Source organism: Chelonia mydas, chromosome 5, assembly GCF_015237465.2.
Source record: "Chelonia mydas isolate rCheMyd1 chromosome 5, rCheMyd1.pri.v2, whole genome shotgun sequence".
Classification (NCBI taxonomy): Eukaryota; Metazoa; Chordata; order Testudines; family Cheloniidae; genus Chelonia; species Chelonia mydas.
In genome coordinates, this window is record NC_051245.2 from 123,138,271 (window position 1) to 123,163,213 (window position 24,943).

At 43.9% G+C, this 24,943-nt stretch overlaps 1 protein-coding gene across 2 annotated transcripts in view; it reads right to left on the reverse strand.

The window, feature by feature from the left end:
* Positions 1-5,749: 5,749 nt before the first annotated feature.
* Positions 5,750-24,943, reverse strand: part of MELK (maternal embryonic leucine zipper kinase) — a 40,368-nt gene continuing 21,174 nt past the window's right edge. Inside the window, exons 13-18 of one of the 2 annotated variants that reach the window (XM_037902204.2) lie at positions 21,575-21,715; positions 20,449-20,677; positions 16,001-16,100; positions 15,336-15,504; positions 7,542-7,645; positions 5,750-6,203 (exon numbers count right to left, since the gene is read on the reverse strand). In XM_037902204.2, the coding sequence (XP_037758132.1) occupies positions 6,026-6,203; positions 7,542-7,645; positions 15,336-15,504; positions 16,001-16,100; positions 20,449-20,677; positions 21,575-21,715 (921 nt within the window). In that variant the 3' untranslated portion in view covers positions 5,750-6,025. The remainder of the gene's footprint in view (positions 6,204-7,541; positions 7,646-15,335; positions 15,505-16,000; positions 16,101-20,448; positions 20,678-21,574; positions 21,716-24,943) is intronic. The other variant, XM_037902205.2, reaches the window with a different exon arrangement.

Sequence of the window (24,943 nt, forward strand, 5' to 3'; positions counted from 1 at the left end):
ATACAGGCACAATCTGAGAGCTTGTCTACACTACTGTGCGGGGTTGATTTAAGATACACAACTTCAGCTACGGGAATAGTGTAGCTGAAGTCGACGAAGTTAAATCTACTTACCCGGGTTGTCTTCACTCTCCCGTCGACTCCGCTTGCGCTCCTTGTTCTGGTGGAGTACCGGAGTCAACGGGAGAGTGCTCAGTGGCAAGGGTGAAAGTAACTTAAAGGACTCACCGGTACTCCAGAACCCTGAGCGGGGGGGCGTGGCCTCAACTGGAATAGGCAGGGCCTTTAAATACCTGGGCCCTTTAAATCAAGATTTAAAGGCCCAGAGGTTCTGGCTGTGGCTGGGAGCCCCAAAGCCTTTAAATCACCACCAGAGCCCTGCCACCGCTACCCCGGGGCTCTGGCAGCAGGGCTTGGGCAGCGCTTTAAAGGGCCCGGGGCTCCGGCCGCTGCAGGGAGCCCTGGGCCCTTTAAATCGCCAGCCTGGGGAAGCCGATCCGGTGCGGCACGGCATACTGGCTCTTGCCGGTATGCCATACTGGACCATACCGGCATACTTTCACCTCTGCTCAGGGGTCAATTTATCGTGTCACGATAAATTGACCCCTGAGCAGAGGTGAAAATATTGACCATCACTGGATTGATCAATCGCTGCCTGCAAGCCCTGAGCTACAGTCATATAAGTTTCTCTCTGCCATTCGGCAAGGTCTCACTCTTACTTCTAAGGCCAACAGGTGTTTGTTGCCAGGAGCACTCATAACATGCCAGCTGCTGCACAAACAGCAGTGGCAACATAGAATCATAGAACTGGAAGGGACCTCAAGCGGTCATCTAGTTCAGTCTCCTGCACTCAAGCCAGGACTAAGTATTATCTTGACAGGTGTTTGTCTAACCTGCTCTTAAAAATCTCCTATGATGGAGAGTCCACAACATCTCTGGGCAATTTATTCCAGTGCTTAACCACCCTGACAGTTAGGAAGTTTTTTCTAATGTCCAACTTAAACTACCCTTGCTGCAATTTAAGCCCATTGCTTCTTGTTCTACTCTCAAGGGTTAATAAGAACATTTTTTTCTCCCACCTCTCTGCAATAGCCTTTTATGTACTTGAAAACTGTTGTGTCCTCTGTGTCTTCTCTTCTCCAGACTAAACAAATCAAATTTTTTCAATCTTCCCTCATGGGTCATGTTTTCTAGACCTTTAATCATTTTTGTTGCTCTTCTCTGGACTTTCTCCAATTTGTCCACATCCTTCCTGAAATGTGGCACCCAGAACTGGACACAATACTCCATTTGAGGCCTAATCAGCACAGAGTAGAGCAGAAGAATTACTTCTCATGTCTTGCTTACAACACTCCTGCCAATACATCCCAGAATGATTGGTTTGTTTGGGGGTTGTATTTGGTTTTTTTTTTTTGGCAACAGTGTTGCACTGTTTCCTCATATTTTGCTTATGATCCACTATAAGCCCCAGATCCTTTTCTGCAGTACTCCTTCCTAGGCAGCCATTTCCCATTATGTATGTGTGCACATGATTGTTCCTTCCTAAGAGGAGTACTTTGCTGTTATCCTTATTGCATTTCATCCTATTTACTTCAGACCATTTCTCCAGTTTATTCAGATCATTTTAAATTTTAATCCTATCCTCCAAAGCACTTGCAACCCCTCCCAGCTTGGTATTGACTGCAAACTTTAAAGTGTATTCTCTATGCCATTACCTTTCCTTTGCCAAGTCCGTCAACCAGGAAACTAGTTCAAGTCCAAGGACCCTGGTTTGAGTTTTGTCAAATTATTTTCCTTTAAAGCCTTCATGATAGTACTGTGCTGTCACAATCACCCTCTGCTAGATCTCTGCATCTGACCAGCATCATAGGGTCATGTTTCAGGGCCACTACCCTGACCTTCAAATCACTGAAGACTCACATGTTCTTACACCAACATGAAGTCAGCAAAAGTCAATGCTTTTTTTGCCTCTGTCTTCACTAACAAGGTCAGCTCCCAGACTGCTGCGCTGGGCATCACAAAATGGGGAAGAGATGGCCAGCCCTCTGTGGAGATAGAGGTGGTTAGGGACTATTTAGAAAAGCTGGACGTGCACAAGTCCATGGGGCCGGACGAGTTGCATCCGAGAGTGCTGAAGGAATTGGCGGCTGTGATTGCAGAGCCATTGGCCATTATCTTTGAAAACTCGTGGCGAACAGGGGAAGTCCCAGATGACTGGAAAAAGGCTAATGTAGTGCCAATCTTTAAAAAAGGGAAGAAGGAGGATCCTGGGAACTACAGGCCAGTCAGCCTCACCTCAGTCCCCAGAAAAATCACGGAGCAGGTCCTCAAAGAATCAGTCCTGAAGCACTTGCATGAGAGGAAAGTGATCAGGAACAGTCAGCATGGATTCACCAAGGGAAGGTCATGCCTGACTAATCTAATAGCCTTTTATGATGAGATTACTGGTTCTGTGGATGAAGGGAAAGCAGTGGATGTATTGTTTCTTGACTTTAGCAAAGCTTTTGACACGGTCTCCCACAGTATTCTTGTCAGCAAGTTAAGGAAGTATGGGCTGGATGAATGCACTATAAGGTGGGTAGAAAGTTGGCTAGATTGTCGGGCTCAACGGGTAGTGATCAATGGCTCCATGTCTAGTTGGCAGCCGGTGTCAAGTGGAGTGCCCCAGGGGTCGGTCCTGGGGCCGGTTTTGTTCAATATCTTCATAAATGATCTGGAGGATGGTGTGGATTGCACTCTCAGCAAATTTGCGGATGATACTAAACTGGGAGGAGTGGTCGATACGCTGGAGGGGAGGGATAGGATACAGAAGGACCTAGACAAATTGGAGGATTGGGCCAAAAGAAATCTGATGAGGTTCAATAAGGATAAGTGCAGGGTCCTGCACTTAGGACGGAAGAATCCAGTGCACCGCTACAGACTAGGGACCGAATGGCTAGGCAGCAGTTCTGCGGAAAAGGACCTAGGGGTGACAGTGGACGACAAGCTGGATATGAGTCAGCAGTGTGCCCTTGTTGCCAAAAAGGCCAATGGCATTTTGGGATGTATAAGTAGGGGCATAGCGAGCAGATCGAGGGACGTGATCGTTCCCCTCTATTTGACATTGGTGAGGCCTCATCTGGAGTACTGTGTCCAGTTTTGGGCCCCACACTACAAGAAGGATGTGGATAAATTGGAGAGAGTCCAGCGAAGGGCAACAAAAATGATTAGGGGTCTAGAACACATGACTTATGAGGAGAGGCTGAGGGAACTGGGATTGTTTAGTCTGTGGAAGAGAAGAATGAGGGGGGATTTGATAGCTGCTTTCAACTACCTGAAAGGGGGTTCCAAAGAGGATGGCTCTAGACTGTTCTCAATGGTAGCAGATGACAGAACGAGGAGTAATGGTCTCAAGTTGCAGTGGGGGAGGTTTAGATTGGATATTAGGAAAAACTTTTTCACTAAGAGGGTGGTGAAACACTGGAATGCGTTACCTAAGGAGGTGGTAGAATCTCCTTCCTTAGAGGTTTTTAAGGTCAGGCTTGACAAAGCCCTGGCTGGGATGATTTAACTGGGACTTGGTCCTGCTTCGAGCAGGGGGTTGGACTAGATGACCTTCTGAGGTCCCTTCCAACCCTGATATTCTATGATAAGTAGGCTAGGTTAAGGAGGAATTAGCAAAGTACTCATCTAGAAAATCTGACATGATCCTGGATAACTTGACTGTTAGATTCATCACCTATTACACTTTTTAACTTAGGTTAAGGTCAAGACAAGGACCATGTATGCTTGTGCAGCACCTACAATGGGCTTTTGGATGCTACCATGATACATGACCAGCAAATGCAGCTAGAGTGTCATGCTCTAAAGACCAGGTGTACGTTCATAAAGTTATCTAGTAGAATGTGGGTTGAGAAGCAGAAATCTGACACACAAATGTAGGAGACAGTGGAAGTTCTATATTATTCTAAATCATCCATGCAGCTCTTAGGCACTTATGAAGATTAGACAAGCCTTGTTAGTGTACAATAATTCAGATTGTTCAAAAGGTTTGTGTTTCAGTCTTTGAAATACTAAATAGGTTTTGTTCAAGAGTTATGGGAGGTGGGAAGACTATGCCTGTGTGCTTCATATGCAAATATTCATAGTAGTAAACTGTAGTTTACAACATCTACCTCACAAGGTAGGGTTTCAACAGAACCATCTATGCTGCTCTGCTTTAGCACATAGCAAGGCATTCTTCCCTCTGATCTTCAGATAGTTTGAATCTGTAGCATAGCCTAAAGAGAATGCATCATTGGGATAGTTGAACACTAATGAAGAGTCTATATCCAAACACTTCTGCATCAACAATAGTCTGTTCAGTGCTCAGAGGGAAGCAAGCCAGCTATTACCAGCATGTCAGAACAGTGGTCCCTAAACCTTTTACCTCATCCCCCCTTAGCATGTCTGCAACCCCACTCCCTGGGACTGGAAGCAGGACTGTGGCTCCAGGAAAGGGGTGTGGGGGTGGGGGTGGGGGGGAGAAGTGTCATGGCAACCCCCTCAGTGTTCCTCTGCACCCCCCAGGGGGCACACCCCAGTTTGGGGAGCAGTCATAGAAAAATCTTGTCTGTAGGAGTGTTCTAGATTTTTGACACAGCTCTATGGAAACTATATCTTGGTCTTGCATCCACCAGGAACACCTAGTAACTTATAATAGTCTCCCTCTCCCAGGTCTGATTGGCTCAAGGTCAGGCTGCAGCTGTGTAAGATATGCAGGGCTATGTAAAGGGAAGCCCAGGAAGAGTTACTTAAAATGCTTAGTTACTGTCACTTTTCTGTATTTTACAAAACATTTTAGCAGAGTTCTTTGCACTGCTCTGTGTGCATTTGCAAAAACATAATCCCAACAAATCCATTCTTCCTTTCCACTGCTCTTTGAATTTAAATTAGTGTCGACTTGTATCACCATGATTCTATGTGGTATTTTACAGGGATGGGTAGCACAGAATCAGTTCACCCTTTAGTAATGATTAACGCAACACACTGTAAAGGCAACATCTGCCTGAAGAGCTCTGGGTAAGCTCAAAAGCTTCTCTCACCCACAGAAGTTGACCCAATAAAAGGTATTGCCTCACCCACCTTGTCTGTAATAGCGCAACTCTGCCACCTTATAACTATTGAGCCACAACAGCTACCAAAAACTTCAGCCTCCTGTAGGTTTGCTTAACCAGCTGTGCATGTTTGAATAGTAATAGTATCCATAGACCAAGACTCCAGCCATGTCCCCAATGTCAGTTTGAATTGCTTAGTTACTGCCTCTGCACCCACCGGTCTGAAATACCTCTAGGTCAGCTTGGATGGAGAAGTTACTGGAATCCCCGAGGTAGCTCGAAGCTTCAAAGTGCTATCACTCCAGGATCAGAAAGCATGCACACAGTTGTTAGCCATTACTAAGGCCTAGTAATGAATTACCATATAATAAAATTTTATGAGTTTAATACTTTAAATCCTAGCATTGTTGGCTTAACATATTTATTGAAGTCAATCCTATTTTGTTCAATATATGAGCATATAGTTTAAACGGTAACCACAGCTGTGACTTAGTTAACGATCTCAATAAATCCTACTTAGACAGGAAAAGAATTATGCAAATGAATCATCATCATCTGTTTTCTGCCCAACATGTACTTTAAGACAAGACATTGTAAAGATTATTTTTGGTATTAGAAAATTAACAACTCTTATTTGGACCTTAATTTTATACCCAAGAGAGGAGCCCATCTTAATATATTTATAAAATGTTTATTATTTCAGAAAGAAATTACATTTGCAGAATACAAATAGTTGAAAGTTCATACCCATACGAGACAGGGACATCTAGAGACAGTTGATATACAAAGATACATGATTAAGAGACCAGGACAGATAAGTTTGTCACATTTATTTACAAATTAATGTATTTAAAAACAGATCTGTTCTTTGAACAATTTTTAGATGATTAAAAAAAATTAGTGTGAAGCAGTGTAAAACCACCCTTACTTAGGATATGAATCTTCCAGCAGTTACACCTTGCAGCTAGATAGGATATCTTCCACTAGTCTCTTGTAGACCCACGCATCGCCTTTAAGCCGTTGCCTCCTGATACCCACTACTTCAGGTTTACTAAGCTGGCACACTTCTAGCTCAAATTGCATTGTCACTTTGCCAAAATCTGACTGGGTTTGACATTTCAGGGTATAGCTGCATAGACAAGGCAAGGAGAAATAGAATAGTCATCGAGTTGTTTTAATACTCATCAGAAGGTTAGCAACATGAAAGCTTAAGTGGGTACAATTAATACTTCCCACACAAAGTAGCACATTGAGATTCAGCAGTGTGGGCAAACAGCTAAAAAAAAGGTTAGGTGAAATGAAAGCTAGTTCCCTTTTGTAAGAGGATACCTTGTCTGCAAATGCTAATGTGGAGCACAAGGGCTCCCTAGCCACAAGAACTGCTGCCTGCCTCTCCTGGGAATTGAGATCTATGGCGAAGAATAGAAAGTGTGGGGATGATTTTATATTTTTCCTCTAGTCAGACTATCTTCTGCAGATATGACAGCAACATCCCTCTTGTGAGGCTGCTCCAGCCTCCTGCATTAGGCTCAGACTGCAGCCATCTTCCAGATGAAGAGAAATTGAGCCATCCTGCTCTCTGCAGATGCAGCACTGCACAGGGCCAACTACAGATCTATTGCCAGTTGGAGGAGTGAAAGACCAAGCTCTGATCTTTGAATCACCAGGTCACAGAAGTTTGTCACTTTAATGCAGCTAAATGCATCTTCCTGGAACATTAAGTTGGACACTTATACGAGGAGGCGGATCTTTTTAAATGCCTTCCCTTCAAGAAGGGAAGAGCATTTTATAAACAAAACCTAGCATTACCTGAGTTATGATGCCCATTTTACAACACTAGGAAATTTCGGTATAGACACATACAGTCTTTTGACCAGTGTCAGTTAGCAGCAGAACCAGGAATAGAGCACTCCCTAGCCACCAGACCCTGCAAGTTAAAGCACATCTATTCAATGGCTTGCATTGTACGGACAGGTAGTAAGGCTCACATTGTGTCAGCTAGGATTTATAGTATTTTAAGTGGTATTATATGGAGGTCACAGTGATCTCCATCATGATAGCACTAAACTGCCTTATCTCAGCTAACAGCACAGTATCAGAATGAGTCTTTGCTATCAATGAAATCACAAGAGATAGGATTAGCTCAGTTTGCTCAGCTTTTCAAGCAAGTTGCTACAACATGCATGACAGATCAGCACAGGATATTGACTATTAACATCCATATGTGAGAGTTAAGGAACTTTACGGGTACATTTGTTTGGTATCAGATACACAATATTTACTACATGGATGTGTCTCATGTGGTCTAATAGAAGGTACAATATTTAACAAGAGGCAGTGTGAGGGGGCTGAGAGAGAGAGAGAGAGAGAGGGGAATGAAGCTGAATGCTTTGCTTTAGCAAAACCAGAGAATTAGCTACTTGGGCAAAGACCAGCTGGAATTAGTTTTGGCTGACACTTTACTTACCCCTTCTGTACATAGTCAACATGTTTCTTTGGGAGGATGGTAATTATTTCATTCAATAGCTGGTCTGGATTCAGTAGTTTAGTTGTGGTCACATTGTAATGAGCCTGAAAAAAAAAAAAAATGTAATAAGCTCAATCAGAAAGACAAACTTGTTTTTAATATTTACACCAAACACCAGAGGTTCTGTGGCAATGGATGTCTTAAGAGGTTACTCATCTTATGCAGTAACTGGTTTGAGGGGTGTCTGCCTAAGGACGCACCACGGGCCTCAAGCCCTTGATTAGAGGTGGTTTTCCTGTTAGCAGCATACATTTGGCCTGTGCATGTGCTCTATAACAGTGGTTTAAAAAAAAAAAATCCTAGTGACCCAGTTGAAGAAAACTGTTGATGCCAGTGACCCAACAGAGCTGGGGATGAAGGATTGGGGGTCCAGGAAGGGACTTTGGGGGCTCAGGCTTACTTTGGGCAGCTCCTGGTCGACGATGAGGCAGGGGCACTGTGGATCACGCTGCGCCCTGGGAGCGACCAGCAGCAGGTCCAGCTCCTAGGCGGAGATGCGCAAGCAGCTGCCCAAGGCTCTCACCTGCAGGCACTGCTCCCCCTTCCCCCCAGCTCCCATTGACTGGTTCCTGGCTAATGGGAGCGTAGAGACAGTGCTTGGGGTTGGGGCAGCGCATGGAGCCCCGTGGCCTCCCTGCCTAGGAGCCGGACCTGCTGTCACTTCGGGGGCGCAGCGTGGTGTCAGAACAGGTAGGAACTAGCCTGCCTCAGCTGGGCAGCACCGCTGATGGGACTTAACAGCCTGGTCGATAGTGCTGACCAGAGCCGCTGCGACCCAGTGTCAGGTCACGACCCACAGTTTGAAAACCATTGCTCTACACAACCATGTACTGCACCCCTAGGGTATATAGGGCTGCATGGGCAAACTGCCCTCAGTTCTTTCTGAACATCCAACCATCACCAGTCCAAAGCAGGAGGGAGGGAGGGCAGGTAGTGGAGCACCCAAAGGTGATCATATGCCCCAAGTTGTAAGGGTATCAAGTTGTGCTCCTTATCCTAGTTGCGCTCAGTGATGTGTGTTGTCAGATATTGTTGGAGCTGGTCAGACCAAACATTTCATTGATCCCTCCCCCCTCCCCACCGGTCTAGGGAGTTCACCTCAAGGGGAACTGTGACCTCTTTATCCAAGCTGTCTCTGGCTGAGGAACAGATTCTTCTGACCAACCCTGAAAGCAGTGGAGGCATAGTCCTACAAGCTCAGTCACAAAGGTGCAAGCTGCCATAGGACTTGGAGCTGCTAACAGTTCCTTACTGTAGTACAGGGCTTCCTTAATTGTCCCAACCAGATTTGGCAACAGTTATGAATCTGTCTGTGGGAAGGCAGGCCCTGGCTGCCAACAAATCCAAATATACCCTTATGAATTGTATTCTCTCTATAGGGGCTAATAATGATTTCTTAACGTTCAGCTGGAGACCAAATTCCTGGAAGAGAAAGGTGTCTGGGTGGAAGTTCAGTCCTTGAATAGACAGTTGTCAAGACACAGGAAAACTAGAATTGCTTCTTGCTAAAGATAAGCAGCTACTCCTTCTAGAGCCTTTGAAAGCACCTTTAGGGCCAAAGGTAAGTACTCCGAATGTAAAATGGCTCAGGCCCATGGGAATATGTAGGTATCCATATAGCAATACAGGCAAAATAGGCATACTGTAGGTCAAGGGCTGACAGCCAAGCTCCTGCCTCTAGAGAAGGGAAGATGGCTGCTAGAGTTACCATCCTGAATTTGAGACTTCAATCTTTGATAAGTCATAGAAGATCAAATTTGTGATTTCCACCCTCTGTCCTTCTTTGGCATGAGAAAAAACACTTTGGGTAAAACCCTTTTCCCCCTGTGAGGGATGGGGCCATTTCTATTGCTCCTAAATAAAAAGGAGGGAGTGAACTTCTTGACTCAGTATAGTCTCATGAGAGGGGTCCCTGAAGAGGGATGAGGAAGGGGAAGAACACGCAGAGGATTGTGTAGTCTGATGCTAACCTCCATGACCCCCTTGTCTGTAATACATTACCAGGTCTATTGGAAATGGGGTCCAGAAATGGGGAAGGTGGGCAAAAGGCTGTAGCTTGCAAACTGAGGGAGGAGTCAAGCCCTTGGCCAACCCATCAAAGTTGTTTCAGTTATGACTGAGTACTTGCTGAAAGAGGTTGAGCAGCTCTTTTGCTGTGGAATTGGTCTTTCTAGCAGGTTTGGTGGTTCTGTGAAAGCCAGAGAAATGACCCAGGTGCAATCTCTAGGCAGTTTGAGACCCACTAAATCTTCTTTTGTTTGTAGGGGTATATTACCTCCCCCAGACCTCAGTGTGGTCCTGGAGTCCTTCAGCATGTGTGGGACTCATCCCTAGTCTCCAGGAGGAGCTTCTGACCATCAGATAGGAGGTCCTCAGCAGTACTCTGAACCTCTCTAGGGAACCAGGACAACTGGAGCCACAGTGCCCTGCACATGACAATAGCTGTGGAGATGGACCTTGCGGCAGCATCCAAGGATGCTTGGAGAGAGATTCTGGCTCTTCTGACCCTCCTTAATGATGGCTTGGAAGTGTTCTCTAAGCTCCTGTGGACAGTGTTCAGTAGAGGTTGCAAACTTGTTGTAATTCATGAAGTCATACTTGGCCACGATCACATGATAGTTTGTGATCTGAAATTGGAAGTTCACAAATGAGTACGCCTTTCATCCAAAAAGGGGTAACCTCTTCTGGTCCTTATGATAAAGGACAGGCTTGGAGTAATGCTGTTTACCCTGCTTGTTTACAGCATCCAACACCAGGGAATTAGGTGAGGGTTGGAAACTAATTTTGAGTCTCTTCGGGGAACGTATTTCTTATCAGGTCACTTATTAGTTGGTGGGATGGTTGCAGGAGTTTGCCTCAGTCTTTGCTAGATCCAAAAATACTTCATTAATGGGTAATGCAGCCCAGATAGATGTGCTGCAGTTAGCAACAGTCAGGAGCTTGTGTTGAGAGTCATCCTCCAGATACCTCTTGAGAAGGTTAGTTAGCCACCCTCTTGGTCCTGCTTTGAGCAGGGAGTTGGACTAGATGACCTCCTGAGGTCCCTTCCAACACTGATATTCTATGATTCTGCCTGCCCTACCGTCCTGTTCTTCAAAGGTCCCCTTGTGTTGAGTTTTGGTTGAGGTGATTGTCACCCTAGTCTCCCAGTGCAATGGAACAGGTGTCCAGCAAACTGCTGCTACACCACCAAAGATCCCATTATGGACATTGGGGAGGCCCATACAGGAGAGGACCCAGGACCAATCCCACCATCCCTGAGGTGGATGAGAGTCCTTGTCAAAGTATGGGTTTCTATAATGGAGAGGGGAATCCTGCACTGACTAGGAGACTGATTGTTTCCTTCATCCTCCTTTATGACCTCTCCCAAAACAGAAAGGGCAGAGAATCCTGCAGCATTGGGAAGCCATGGTAATCCTGAGACCCTAGTCTCTGTGCAGAGTTGTCTGGTACTCATAAGCAGTGGGGACTCTGGCTCAAACACTGACAAGTCCCTGAAGTAGCAAAATTCCTGAGGTACTCTTGGTACCGACAGCAGTTGAAGTGGATGGTATCATTGGTCTGGAGCATTGAGGCACCAGCAGCAAAGGTCTGGTGCTTCAATTTTGTTGGTACCAACAGAGCTCAGTGGAAAGACACTACTGGGAAGACTGATGCAGATGGAGCTGATCTAGAGAAGTGCACATCCTGGACCTTCCTAATCCTGTAGGCTATACCAGGTACCTGCTGGAGCCAGGCTTCTCTGAAGTACTCCAGGATCTCCCTGCTCCGCTGGTACCAGAGGAAGAGTCTTGCCTGCATGGTATAGTGTGGAGATGTCAACGTCTCTGACACAGTAGACTTAGTAAAAGATCGGAATCTCTTCCACCACAAGGAGCCAGCTGCCAAGACTGAGCTCCTCTTTGGAGCCAGAGATCTTCCCCTTCTTAAGGGAGACTTTAGCAGACATCAAAGGGGCACTGGATCTGTCTGGAGACAGATGTACAGTGGGTCTAGATTTGAGAGCCAGGCGAAAACTTACATTTGTGAGATACGGGATTCTTGCAAGCAATGGATACACTTCAAGTGGCCATTGCTGATTGGGATAGCCTCCCAACAAGAGGCACTGTTTGAAACCTGGTGAGCCAGGCATGCCCAGCCATGCTGAATAAGCTTCCCAGAAAAGAGTGAGGAAATGTGGGGGTGGGGGGGCACCACACACAAACCTCTCACAATAGAATTAGTTAGATAGTAACAACGAAAACTAATAGAAATACCAACTAACCACCACCACCACAACACACTGAGGCACACTCAAGCCAGACATGCTAGTGCTCTGGTTCAGGCTGAGGCGATAGAGAAGGAACTGAGGGCAGTTTGCCCAGGCAGCCTTATGTACCCCTGGTGTGTGGCATGAGGTAGCAGAGCACATGCGCAGGCTGAACAGACACTACCAATGGAAAATTTTGATTAGGGGCTTGAGATGTGCATGTGCACCTGAAGTGGAGCACCCACAGGGACACTACTTGAAGTAATCAAACTAAGCAACAGCAACAAGGAATGCTTTGTTCCAACAGAGTCTCAAGGTCAGACATTGTTACAAGACAGACAGAAGCTTCAGCGTTGAGGAAAATCAACTCTCCCTGTTATCAGGGAGAAAGGGCGAGATCTTCATCCCTGCTCTGGCCCTTTTACACTGGATCAAAAGGCCCAGAGTGTCATAGAGGGGCCCAAAAAAACCTTGTGTATGGCAGGGGAGGATTCCCTGGTATAGGCACCATGGAGGACAGCCCTAAGGTTGTCTTAAGACTTCGTTGCAAGTCCTGGTGTAGGTGGCCTGTCAAGGGAATGGCCACAACTTGCAGCGCTGCAGGGATTTGGAGCAGTGCTGTAGCCCATAGGACAACCTGTGAAACTGCTATAACTTAGACAACACTTGGGATCCAAGTTACCTTGGCGGGGGTGGGACTCTTCAATCCTGGAACAACCCAAGAACGGGAAGCGGGAGGGGGGGCGCAGGGTGGGAAAAAGAAGTGGCTTAAAGCCACCATATGACCCTTCCCCTGGGCTGCAAGTTGTGTACTATGCCTCTAAGCAGCACAGTACAGAAACTCACCCTTGGAGTATTGGAGCCATTTTAGTTTACATGTTTTACCACTGTACATAAGGGACTTGTGTCTATATATAGACACGATATCCCTTTTCAAAAGGCTCCTATAGCCACACGTTAGACATAGAAGCTGGGTACACTGTATGCAGTATTATTCCCACCAACTGTAAGGTGGCTGTACAAGCACTTTGTCTATGTCCTAAAAGATTACCTTTAGATTTCCAAGAAGCAAGTGGAAGTGAGTCTGAAATGGGAGGCCTAGAGATGAAATCTAACAGAAGCCAACTCACTGACAGAGCTTCTCCAGGAACTTTAAAATTGAGTATCTTGCATTGCTCTACTCCAAAGCATTCAAAGTTACACTAGCAGTTTTGCAGGTACCGCAGGCCTGAGAAACGGACTCCATGGCAGCAACATTTGGAGTACAGACTTGGCATGCACTTGCCTGCTAGTACCCAAGTTTCTGTATTCCTAGTGCAGTCTGGACTCTTATCAGATGAGTCGGCTCATAGCCCAGTATGTGCTGGACTTGTCAGAGGATGACTGACAATACTACCAGTGCCATTTGGCAAAAGCTTTCTGGACTGGAATGTGGTGATAGCACTGCATTAACCCCAGTTCCATCAATTCTTAGAGCTCAGTTTTCTTGACAATAACCAGCTTTTACAGTTAGCAGGTGGGCAACAAAAAGTGATTAAGGCTATAGAACAGCTTCCATATGAGGAGAGATTAAAAAGACGGACTGTTCAGCTTGGCAAAGATGACTAAGGGGATATAATCGAAGTCTATAAAATAAATAGTGACTGGCGTTGAGAGTGTTATATACTTCTTCACATAACCCAAGAACCAGGGTCACCTAATGAAATTCATAAGTATCAGGTTTAACAAACATAAGGAAGTACTTTTCCACAGGTTGACTGTGCGTTGTGTGAAGCTCTGCCGGGGGATGTTGTGAAGGCCAAAACTATAACCAGATTCTTAGCTAAGTTCATTGAGGATAGGTTCATTGATGGCAATTAGCCAAGATGGTCAGGGATGCAACCCCATGCTCTGGGTGTCCTAAACCTCTGATTACCAGATGCTGGAAGTGGATGATAGGGAACTGATCACTCGATTTGCCTGTTTTGTTCACTCTGTCTGAAGCACCTGGTACTGGCTACTGTCGGAAGATAGGATACTGGGCTAGATGGACCTTTGGTCTGACCCAGGATAGCTGTTCCTACGTGCCGTTTTCTTGACAATAACCAGCTTTTAGTCAGCAGGTGCTTCAAGAAGTAATTAGCCAGCTAAAGACATACATCACTTATTTGAATAGACTTGTTTTAGGCCTCAAAAAAGCCTCACCACTTCGAGTTATGAATCAAGACAGTTTTTCCTCGATGCTCTATTTATATGAAATTTCCGGTGTATTATAAGCTGCAGAATTTTCTGATGCAGCAGCAGCAGCAGCACCACTCTTTAAATAGGTTTTGTACAAGTCACTGTTTAATACACGCAAGTGTCCATTACCGCGCCACTGACGTTTATTGGCATTATGGTAGTTTGGTGGAATTCAGCCACATTTGTCCTTTAGTTTACCTTTAACATAAGTGATACTATATTAGTGCTTTAATGGTAGCGTATACCGAAAGCCCTACAATACAAAAAGATGGATAAGCTCTCCTGGAGAGAGTATTAAGCATGTATATGCCCAAATACCTCTGGGTCTTAAGAGCCCAAGAGGCATCCCAACAGCATTTTTGAGATTTATAGTTTAACATTTCTCTAATCTCTTCAACCTCACCTTAGGTTTCCTGCTTGGAAACCAGTAAGAACCAGAGAGGCTGCCAATATCAAGAGTCTGAGTGGACTGAAAATCAGACAAGCAACTGAGTATGTTGGCAGCAAGCCCCTCATTTGGGCTCACAGGCAATACCTAAACAGTCCGACACCTAATGAACTTTTGATACATTAGTTGGGGATAAGATTTAAGATGTACACTTCCCAGGACATTTGATTTCTATAATGCCCTAGAGCACTGGAAACCCTTTTGTAACCTAGGGACAGTCAGTTCATTAAGTCCAAATTCTCTTGATTCCAAAGACTCTAGTCACTGTCATTGTTAACTTCCTCTATAACCACTCAAGGTGACGATCTCCCCTTGAGGATTTAAATAGCGGAGACAGATCAGATTTCATAAAGCTGTCATAAGCTACTTTCAGATACAGCCACTCATATCAAGGCTTTTATATCAAGATGCTGCATTTATACCAGCTTGGGGTTTTGGTTACCAGTGCTACCCTGACACTTTGCTGGCAAGAATGAATTTTGAGCAGGATCCGGAGTCTGACTGCAGCTGCATTCCCTATAGGACGACAAGTATAGATCAGCTGGAAGAGAAGCAGACTGCAGTGATTTCCACAAAACTAACTGGCTGAAATAGTTGGTCAAACCTAGCCTGAGCCATGACTAGCAGAGGCCCTTGGCAATAAGTGGGGCTTTTGTAGGTTTGGTGCAGTACTGCAAAGGCACCTGTACTTTATTGTAGAGGCAGAATGGACACAGTTCAGACAACTGAAGTTCGAAACAGTGATGTGGAGACATCATTGACTTTCCCAGTAAGAATCCATCTCCTTTAAATAAAGGAGATATCCTAGCAATCTTACCTTCAATTTCCTTGGGCCATCTCTTGTGGATCCTTTCCTTTTGCCTGGTGTTAGCATTGTGATCATTTTATCCAGGCCTCTTTCCAGACTTCCAAACATTTTGGCTCTTTTCTTCTTTTGGCCGCTATCCACGTGAACTTGATTAAGATCCATGTCTACAGAGCGACACCTGACACATTAAGAGATTAAAAAAAATATATATATAGGCCTTCTATTTTCTCAGTGCCTGAAAGTCAGTCATTTCAGATGCATCACTAAAGTATTACCAGACCCCAGCTCTGTATTTAGAAAGACAAGTGGAATACATTATAGCTAAACTGAGACTAAGAGGATGCTATGAGAATTACCATTCAATAGTCATTTGGGATTTAAATGGAATTGTGTATAGAAAACAGCTGCCCTCTGGGGCAGTGGAATAAGGGTGAATTTGTAATTATGGAAAACAGGAATATGTCCAAGACTACTGAGGTGTGTAATTTTAAACTCTTCTGCCTTTAATATTTTCCTACTATGTAGGAAAGGGGTTTAAGGAGGTTTAAAAAAAAAAAAAACCAAAACAATGAAAGAGTAGGTGCTGTTGTAACATTAGCCTTCCTAATCTATATGAGGATTAAGGTAGTCCAGTTTTTAAAATCAGCAATAGGCATGAATAACTAGATACTTACCGTCTTTCCGGGCTAATGACTGCTGCAGCCATTTCACCTGTACTTGCTGGACTTGTGGGTTTCTTAATTGGGGTGTCTTTAGCGCACTGACTTCTCTCTGCTGAAAAAGAGGACCAAAACCAAATTGGGTATGTTTTTTCGATCACGGAAATTCCTTGCTGCAGTCATTTTAAACCAACTCCCCCTTGTACCCACCTTAACATCTCTGCAACATACAGAATACTATTACCAACAGGAGAGTGGGTTTGTGGGGGGGTGGGGAGATAACCTGGATTTGTGCTGGAAATGGCCCAGCTTGATTATCATACACATTGTAAGGAGAGTGATCACTTTAGATAAGCTATTACCAGCAGGAGAGTGGGGTGGGGGGAGAGAAAACCTTTTGTAGTGGTAAACACCTATTTTTTCACGGTTTGTGTGTATAAAAAGATCTCTGTACTTTCCACAGTATGCATCTGATGAAGTGAGCTGTAGCTCATGAAAACTTATGCTCAGATAAATTGGTTAGTCTCTAAGGTGCCACGAGTACTCCTTTTCTTTTTGCGAATACAGACTAACATGGCTGTTACTCTGAAACCATACAGAATACCGTAACTGCTTTTAAATAAGAATCACAAGGTACTATTACTCTACTTATGAGAAGAGGCTGAGGGAACTGGGATTGTTTAGTCTGTGGAAGAGAAGAATGAGGGGGGATTTGATAGCTGCTTTCAACTACCTGAAACTGGGTTCCAAAGAGGATGGATCTAGACTGTTCTCAGTGGTAGCTGATGACAGAACAAGGAGTAATGGTCTCAAGTTGCAGTGGGGGAGGTTTAGGTAGGATATTAGGAAAAACTTTTGCACTAGGAGGGTGGTGAAACACTGGAATGTGTTACCTAGGGAGGTGGTGGAATCTCCTTCCTTAGATATTTTTAAGGTCAGGCTTGACAAAGCCCTGGCTGGGATGATTTAGTTGGGGATTGGTCCTGCTTTGAGCAGGGGGTTGGACTAGATGACCTCCTGCGGTCCCTTCCAACCGATATTCTATGATTCTATTATACTCAAGATTCAGACTGAGTGAGGCATTTCTCCAGGGCACTAAGAATTGCTCAGACTTGGGACAAGCAGTATAGTTGTTAGAATATGGGATGAGGGTTTGATAAAACTAGCTTCTGGTCCCACTCTGCCAGTGACTCAATGTATAGCCTTTGGCAAGTCACCTCCTTCATTTCCTATCTGTAAAATGGGCATAGATATTTAAAGTACCCACTTCCTGAGGTTGAGGATTATGGTTTGTAGACACCAAGACCAGACATCAGTTACTTAGATCCCAGTTTGTACACTCTCCCCCAGAGTCCCTTCCCCTGCCTCAAGAGTGCTTTTGCATTCCTCCATGGGGTTTTGTATTCTAGGACTGCCATTTCTATCATTCAAGATTACCACCAATGTGCCTGGCATAGAGTCTAATCAGCATTTGTGGCAAGACAGCCATTTGTCTAGTTAAGTTTCCTGTTTGATACTTTTCACAGCCAGAGTGAGCAAATTCAAGGGCTTTCAGTACAGTGTTGTACTTCAATTTGGTTTTGAAATCCAAGCTGTTAAGATACAAGTAATGCTTCTGTTCCCTTATCCCCACCCCATTATAGATAAAGCTAAATGTCAACTATAGTGATGCCTTTAATCGTAAGGAGACAGCCCTGCAAACTCAGCCTGGGCACCAAGGCTGAAGCCAGGTTTCTCTCCATCACACATTACTGCCAGTGATAAGTTATGCAGGCCAACTTTGACCCACCTGTGACCCCATGGAAGGCAGTGGGTTGCAGAACAGTTGCCTCCTAAGATTTTGGTAAAAGTCTTATCAGGCAACAGTAGCCCAGCCAAGCCAACAGGAGCAAACATTTCTCTAAGAAAACAGGTATGCTAAAATACAGGGCGATCTGCTGATTAAAGCAGTACGTGTTGCCTCTCTTCAAAGGAGAGCCATGCTGTGTGTAGCTCCAAGTCCAATGCATTTGGGGGCAAGAAACATTTAAGTTCAGCTCAACCCAGTGATCCCCTTTGGTTGAATTGCATATCCCATTCCTTCAACAGGAGTATTACTCGATCATTCAAGAGTTGCACTCAGTCTACTCTTCCCATAGAGTTCTGCAGAGCACAGGTCCTGAAATGGAAATGCAGAGATGCATTCAAATAGTTCTTTAAAATTCCAGTAAATGAACAAGGGAATTAGAAATCAATTAAATAAACCCTGTTTGAACGTTTGAAATACATTCCAGCTTGCTGTAGAAATGGAGTGAGATACACAGCAGAAATCAGGAGACCTTACTTCGGAAGTTTAGATCCCGTGTGCAGGTGAATGCAGGTCTGGTTTAGCAGGGAAGAGGAACTGCTACAACCCTGCCCAGGTTCCATTTTCCTTCAGGGATGAGGGACTGCATGGATTCTTACTTCCCTTTCCACTCTCAGTTTGGGGTCAAGGGGAGGAGAGCAAGTCCCTTCCTAGAGCCAACAGCTGATCCCTTTCCTTCCCTCCCTGTGGTGGTCCTGATCACCAGTATCCCTGCTGTGCCCAGCTGAGTGTCAGACTGGAAAGAAGTGAGTGATTTCTACAGGGCTGCTACAGAGGTCCAAGTTTTGCAGTTGGGTGGGTACTCTGCCACTATTGCCGTGAATTGTGGCAGATGCTGGACCCCTAGCACAGACACGAAGTACCAGTAAACTTTAACCAGAAAAAGCCTGAACAGCTTCCATCCAGAAACTGCATTATGGCCACCTCTTCAGATTTTGTTCTGAACAGGGAGGGGAAAAAAATGAAACAAATAGTTAAATTTTAATACTGCTGTTTAAAATCAAATTTGATTTTATCACAACCTATGGTAAAGGCCTAACCTTGCCATAATAAAAATCGTTTAAATACATATATGGTGCATTAGTGAATCCTCAAACTTTAATCTGGTAAAGGCTACTTTGTTATGGTTTCCCACAATTCTGTGTGTATGTATCTAACTTTTGAGGTCAAGCATAAATATGGCACAATGCCGTGCACTGCCTTAAGTATCTATATCAGCATCGGTCTTTATCATGGAGTACTGGTATTTCCTTTTTCGAACTAGAAGTATTTTCAATTTCTGAAGAAAAACTTGCCTTAATTACATTTTGGTTTCAGGTTAGCAGAATCACCCTGGTTTTTTCTAGACCTTATGTCTGCCACTTATGTTTCCACAGAAAGTATAGCCGAAAGTAAACCATATACAGATTAGTTACTGTGTCTCACTCTTGCCTTTAGGGTACAATCAAGTCAGTGTAAAATTAAGGTCTGAAATACTCTTAAATGAGGATGTTCTGCTTGAGCATTGAGTCAAGATCCTTTGCCAGCTGAAAATCCTTGAAAGCCTGTAGAAAGCTACAAGAGGATTCTGAATTGCATTCCCTTGCACAGTATGGAGCAGCACATTCACCTGTTTTAAATACTTTGTTACACCTACTACAAAGGGAGTCTCATGTCTGAGCTTTGCAAACAATTCGTATAGCATCAATGGGCAATAGTGCAAACATTTCTAGTAGGTTGAAGAGGAAGGCAGGATGGCTGTAAGATCTATAATTCATATGGATGTAATAGGAAACTGAAAGGGACATCCTGGGTGAGAGGCCAGTTCCCTGCTCACATGCAATCCCATCTTATAACTTGTTATAAAGCTACATCTTAATCCTGGTTAGATTGTTTGCTCCCATTAGAACGATCTGTAGACTAGTTGGGGTGGAAAGCTTTGGGAAGATTGCTTTGAAGAAAGCCGTAGGAGTACAACTCCAGAAAGAACAGAGCTTTTAAATTATTGGACTAGTGTAGCGTATGAAGTGTCTCCATTGCAATGTTTAGATTTCACATGCCGACATTGTGCTAGTGCATGAGAATCTGAAAGGGAGACTAAATCAGGGAAGAGAAAGGAAGCGGACGTATTTTTGTAACCCAAAGGAGTGATTTGAAGCCCAGGCAGAGGACTTATTGGAAATACTCCTATCTCCATTCAAAACAGTTATCCTGAGGCAACAAAGAAGGGACGGGAGATTGCCTTTCACGCTCTTCTAGTATCTAAGTTGTAATGTGCCAGTCAGTTGTGACTATATACAGTGGAAACTCTTCAGCTAGTTGCTGTAAGTGTCCAAGTACATTCAAAAAGTATACACAATCCTGCAGCGACAAGAGGAGGAAGAGAAGTGACATGTAGAGCAGCACATAGTAAGCTAACAGTAGTGCTAAGATGCATTGCCTCTGTGTAGTGTGGTGTAACTTCTTACAGCAAGAGGAGTGGGCTGGTGAATATTGTACAGTCTAGGATCACAAGATGGAATAAGCCATCCCGGAACTCTTGTAGGTATAAGTTTTAGCTAGAGTGGAACATTTTCCCGCTATTCAAACCCTAAGCACCACACATACATAGCTAATGGAAGTCTAGAGTAAGACACACCTGTGGAGGGAAGTTCTTGATTTGGTGTGGTTTGCATCCTCTTCTCCTTCTGGCTCTTACTAAGAGGAGTCTTTGGTGCAGGAAGCACAAATGGCTCTTCATTCTTGATAGTAAATGCCAAGTCAGAATTCTCTTTGTTTTCACTGTTCTTTGATGCTGCTCTTCTTGCCACTGGAGTTGGAGGTGGTGTAAATTCTACACTATCCAATGGTGTCTGATGCTTTGAATGCTACAAGAAATTTGATTAGGTAAGGGAGAGTGATGGTGAATTAACTCTGGACAAAGTTAAAAATATTGCCAGTATACTGACCATACACAGTATATAGTACAAGGGTCAGGTCAACATAGCTACACATGCAGCCCAGTGCTCCAGACTTCTTTCTCTTGGCCCACACATCTAAGTCACTACTTATTCTCTCCCTGAACAAAAAAATTAAACCCTTTCTACCCTGTGCCCTAATCCTCCTTAGTTCTTTCAGCTTCCCATCCTGGCCTCCCAATCCCAGATCACTTCTCTCCAACCCGTCCACAAAGTAGTTAAGGGCATGTCTACACTAGAAACTTAAGTCTATCTATGTTAAGTCTACTTACAACCACTGCAGTGGTTCATGTCCACACCACTGACAGAAGAAGGATAGTGTGTGTCCTCATTAGGAGTACTTCCACTAACTTAAGAGGGACAGCATGGGGGCTGAGAGCCTGGCTGCTTCTCCCCCCCGCCCCATCTCTGGGCACATCCTCATTGCCAATAATGCCAGCTTCACCATCCCCTTTGTATCCTTCCCCACTTCCGTTTCTTCTTCTGCACTGCCCATACACATAAGGCGAGCATCAGGTCCCCTGCCTCTCCTCATTAAAGTAAATGAGGACCCACAAGCTAGGAAAAGGGGTTACAGTTTATGGTAATAGCCATCTGACAACCAAAAGGCTCTTGTCTCTGTCTTAATTTGTAAGATCTTCTGGCCAGGGACTATCTTATGTAGCACTAAGCATTGATATTGATACTTAAACATAAACGCAGTGTGCATTTAAAAAAAAAAAAAAAAAAAAAAAAAAGAGTTAAAGATGCAGATTCCCTTTAATTAAGAGCAACTGTTTTAGGAAATCATTGTAATTCTTCAAGCACCTGCTTTGTTTTGGGCATATATAGAGCGAAGCCTGCAAATGGAGACTCCTCATAAAGCACATCTGAAAATTCCATGGATCCAAATGCACAGGGTATTTCCCTACAGTCTTCCACATCTTCATAAGTCAGGTTCTTTTTAGACTATTTAAAAAAAAAAAAAAAAGAAAAAAAAGATTCCAATGAGACATGAAGTGAAAACTTTCACCAGAAGAACATCATTACTTTTAGAGTTAGTTTTAATAGTTATAGCTTTGCCCTTTAGAGTTTCTAGTTATGGGCAGTATCTCATGGGAAGTTCTCATGTCATCTGAAAATCATGTTTGGAGGGCTAAGTCTGCAATGAAAGTTTTAATAAGCAAAGCCATCAGATGAAAGCACCAACACACACAAGGAGCCTATGCATCAAGTGCAGAAAAATGTAACACCTGCCATTGATTTCTACAATTAAGCTCCTTAGTTTGCTGCCCCACTAGCTAACACTACAAAAAAGTGGTCTCATGAGGAGATGCAAAATATATACAAACCAAAAAGGAAATATAGTGAAGGAATGTGGGAAACAGCTGGTTAAAGTCATATTACATATGATACCTTGGAACAAATAGTTATGGGAAGTCAACTATTTAAAGCTGAGTGCATCAGCAAAAACCTTCACTTTCTGGTGGAAACGAGAAGGTTTCAACGGATGTCAAATCATACAATTCTATGTGCAGGCTCCTTCAAACTGCCAGAGGTCAGGAAGAGTTTGCTTCCACGTTTCTGTATGCTGCAGCCTTAGTTGCTGCCATTGTGTAGTAATGTCATGGCCCACATCTTTTAAAGAGTACCTGCATTTGTTTTCTCCAGGGGGCATTTCCTGCTATGCTACCTTCAGTTTAGCTAGTGGCATATGCTATGCTACTCAGGGCAGGTCTACACTGCTAGTGCAGACTCTGCCAGTGGGAGAGAGCTCTCCTGTTGGCATAATTACTCCACCTCCTCGAGTGTGGTAGCGTGTCTCCTGGCAACATACTGCTGTCTACACTAGTGCTTAGATTTGGGGGGCCGGGGGGGGGGGGGGGGGGAGGAGGAGAAGGAGGCGGCAGCTTTTCTCCACCTCTGAGCGACTTCAGTTATATTGAAGTAAGCACTAGTGTAGACCTGCCTTAGTTTTGCAGTAAGTCAGATGCTTATATTGCTTTTTGTAGTAAAAGGGGCGGAAACAGCACCCCTCATGGTCTAAGATCAAATATTTAAGGTCCATGATCAATTCTCCCTTCAAGTCAAATTCCAGTTTTACAAAGTGTGAACAACCTTTAGCATTACACGGTAGTGTCAGGTTTAGTATTTAAACTAAAAATAAAGTCAACCCAGAACAGCATTTCCTCCAACCCTCTGCTGAACCTGTTTAGCTCCAAGCTTTAGGAAACACCCCCCCACCCCCAATGAAATACAAGTCTCAACAATCTACATATTTAATTGCTAATCCAGAGTGACTGGACAGGAGATGGTTTTCAATATATCCCTTTGTGTATTGCAGAAAACTCATTGGAAGGCCTCGTTTTGTTATGTGCCACTCCAATGAAATGGCAAGCAATAAAGTCAGCTATCAGTCCTCAGCTGGAAGGCCATTATAAAAAGCAACGATCGTGTTTTGTCTGGAGACAAATGGCTTTTGGCCAGTGGTCAAGGATATTGCCAAGATCAGATTTTTCATTACTGTTGAAAGCCAAAGTGTAGCTTTCTGCTATATGACCAGATGTGCCACTGATGATTACTATAAAGACCTTATCAGACACCTGTTAACAGCAGCCAAGAATACAGTAGCCAGACTCTGTAATTGAAATTATGTCCCATTAATCCATGAATAGCTGAACAGGACCTGATGGACAAGGAGAAATTCACTCCATTATAGAAATGCTTCTATAGGTCACTGAAAAAACTATTTCCAGCTGTCATTACAGGCAGGATTTAGTTAAGTCATTCTTTTGGAAAACCTGTGTACTTCAAGCTGCTTGTCATAACAGTTGATTATGTTCAAGCCACTAACACCACAGACAAAAACAAACTCTAAATTAAGAAGTCCTGCCAGCTTAGTTTCACGGACAGTAGGCCAGCTCCCTATGCTGAAATGGCTGATCAACAGATCTTCAGATGGTACATTGTAGGGCACTTACTGTGCAGAGGTACTGAGCAGTTAAGTGTATCCCCAGTGTAACGTACTGGGACTAATGTGCTGTGTTACAGAAGAGATATTTGAGGTATCTGGCTCATCTCTGATGGATTGCTCTTATTGTTAACGGTGGTGTTTTGCCAAGTCTACTTTTAAATATCCCAATGAGGCTTCCATAACTTATCCTGGCAAAAAGTCTCCAGGGTAATAGATGTGGTCAGGAAGGTTGCCTTCTCAGGTCCATCCATTCCCTTGCCTCATCCTAACAAATCCTACATTTGAAATTTATACCTTTCAGTGACAGACTGTTATGCCCACCTATAACCATGCTAACCACATTATACATATTTAACTCCATTATTCTTCATGATACCTGCTCTCAAGCCTGTTTGTAGCTGACCTTCTCATTTGTCAATGCAGTTTTAATAAGGGATACCATGAATACAATATTTGAGGAACAGCTGCACCCTAACTGTATAGAAAGACTGCCTCTTGCTTTTTGCTCTTGACATGATGCCTCTTCATGTGCAGTCCCAACAATCTGGAAATGTTTTCCTAATAGTAAATTTTATATTCGAATAGATGCATGTTTTACCCTGGAGTTTATATTTCTGCTGTCTCAAACTGGGAATTTAGCGGTTTTCAATTTACAGTAAGTCAAAAAGTGACTGACCTGGTCACAGATATGGTATGTAAATAGGTTTAGCAATTGAGAATTGGGAATTACAGAACAGGCCCAGAGATGTAAAGCAGAGCACAAGACTGGGATTGTCCTTTTGAGGAGTTTTTAAATATATGACTTATGTAGCTGTAGGACTGACTGCTCACGAAGAGTTCACACGAATTGTGTTTCAGAAGCGCAGGTTTAACCTTTAAGGAGTCAAGTACACAACTCTTTGAAATCTGCAGTTTCAAATGGCAGTAACAAGTGATCAGGAAGTAGTAGTTAAAATACACTTTGTTTGGTGGACACAGAAGTTAGACACAAGATTGACCATCATCAATACGGCCCCTACAAAATGGACCATGAATTTGGGTCAATTTCACAGTCATAGGATTTTAAAAGTTGTAAATTTCATGATTTCAGCTATTTAAAACCGAAATCTCAGGGGTGTTGTAATTGTAGGGGGTCCTCACCCAAAAAGAAGCTAGGGGGGTGTTGCAAGGTTATTGGGGGGGGGGGGTGAAGCGGGTTCAGTACTGCTATCTTTACTTCTGTG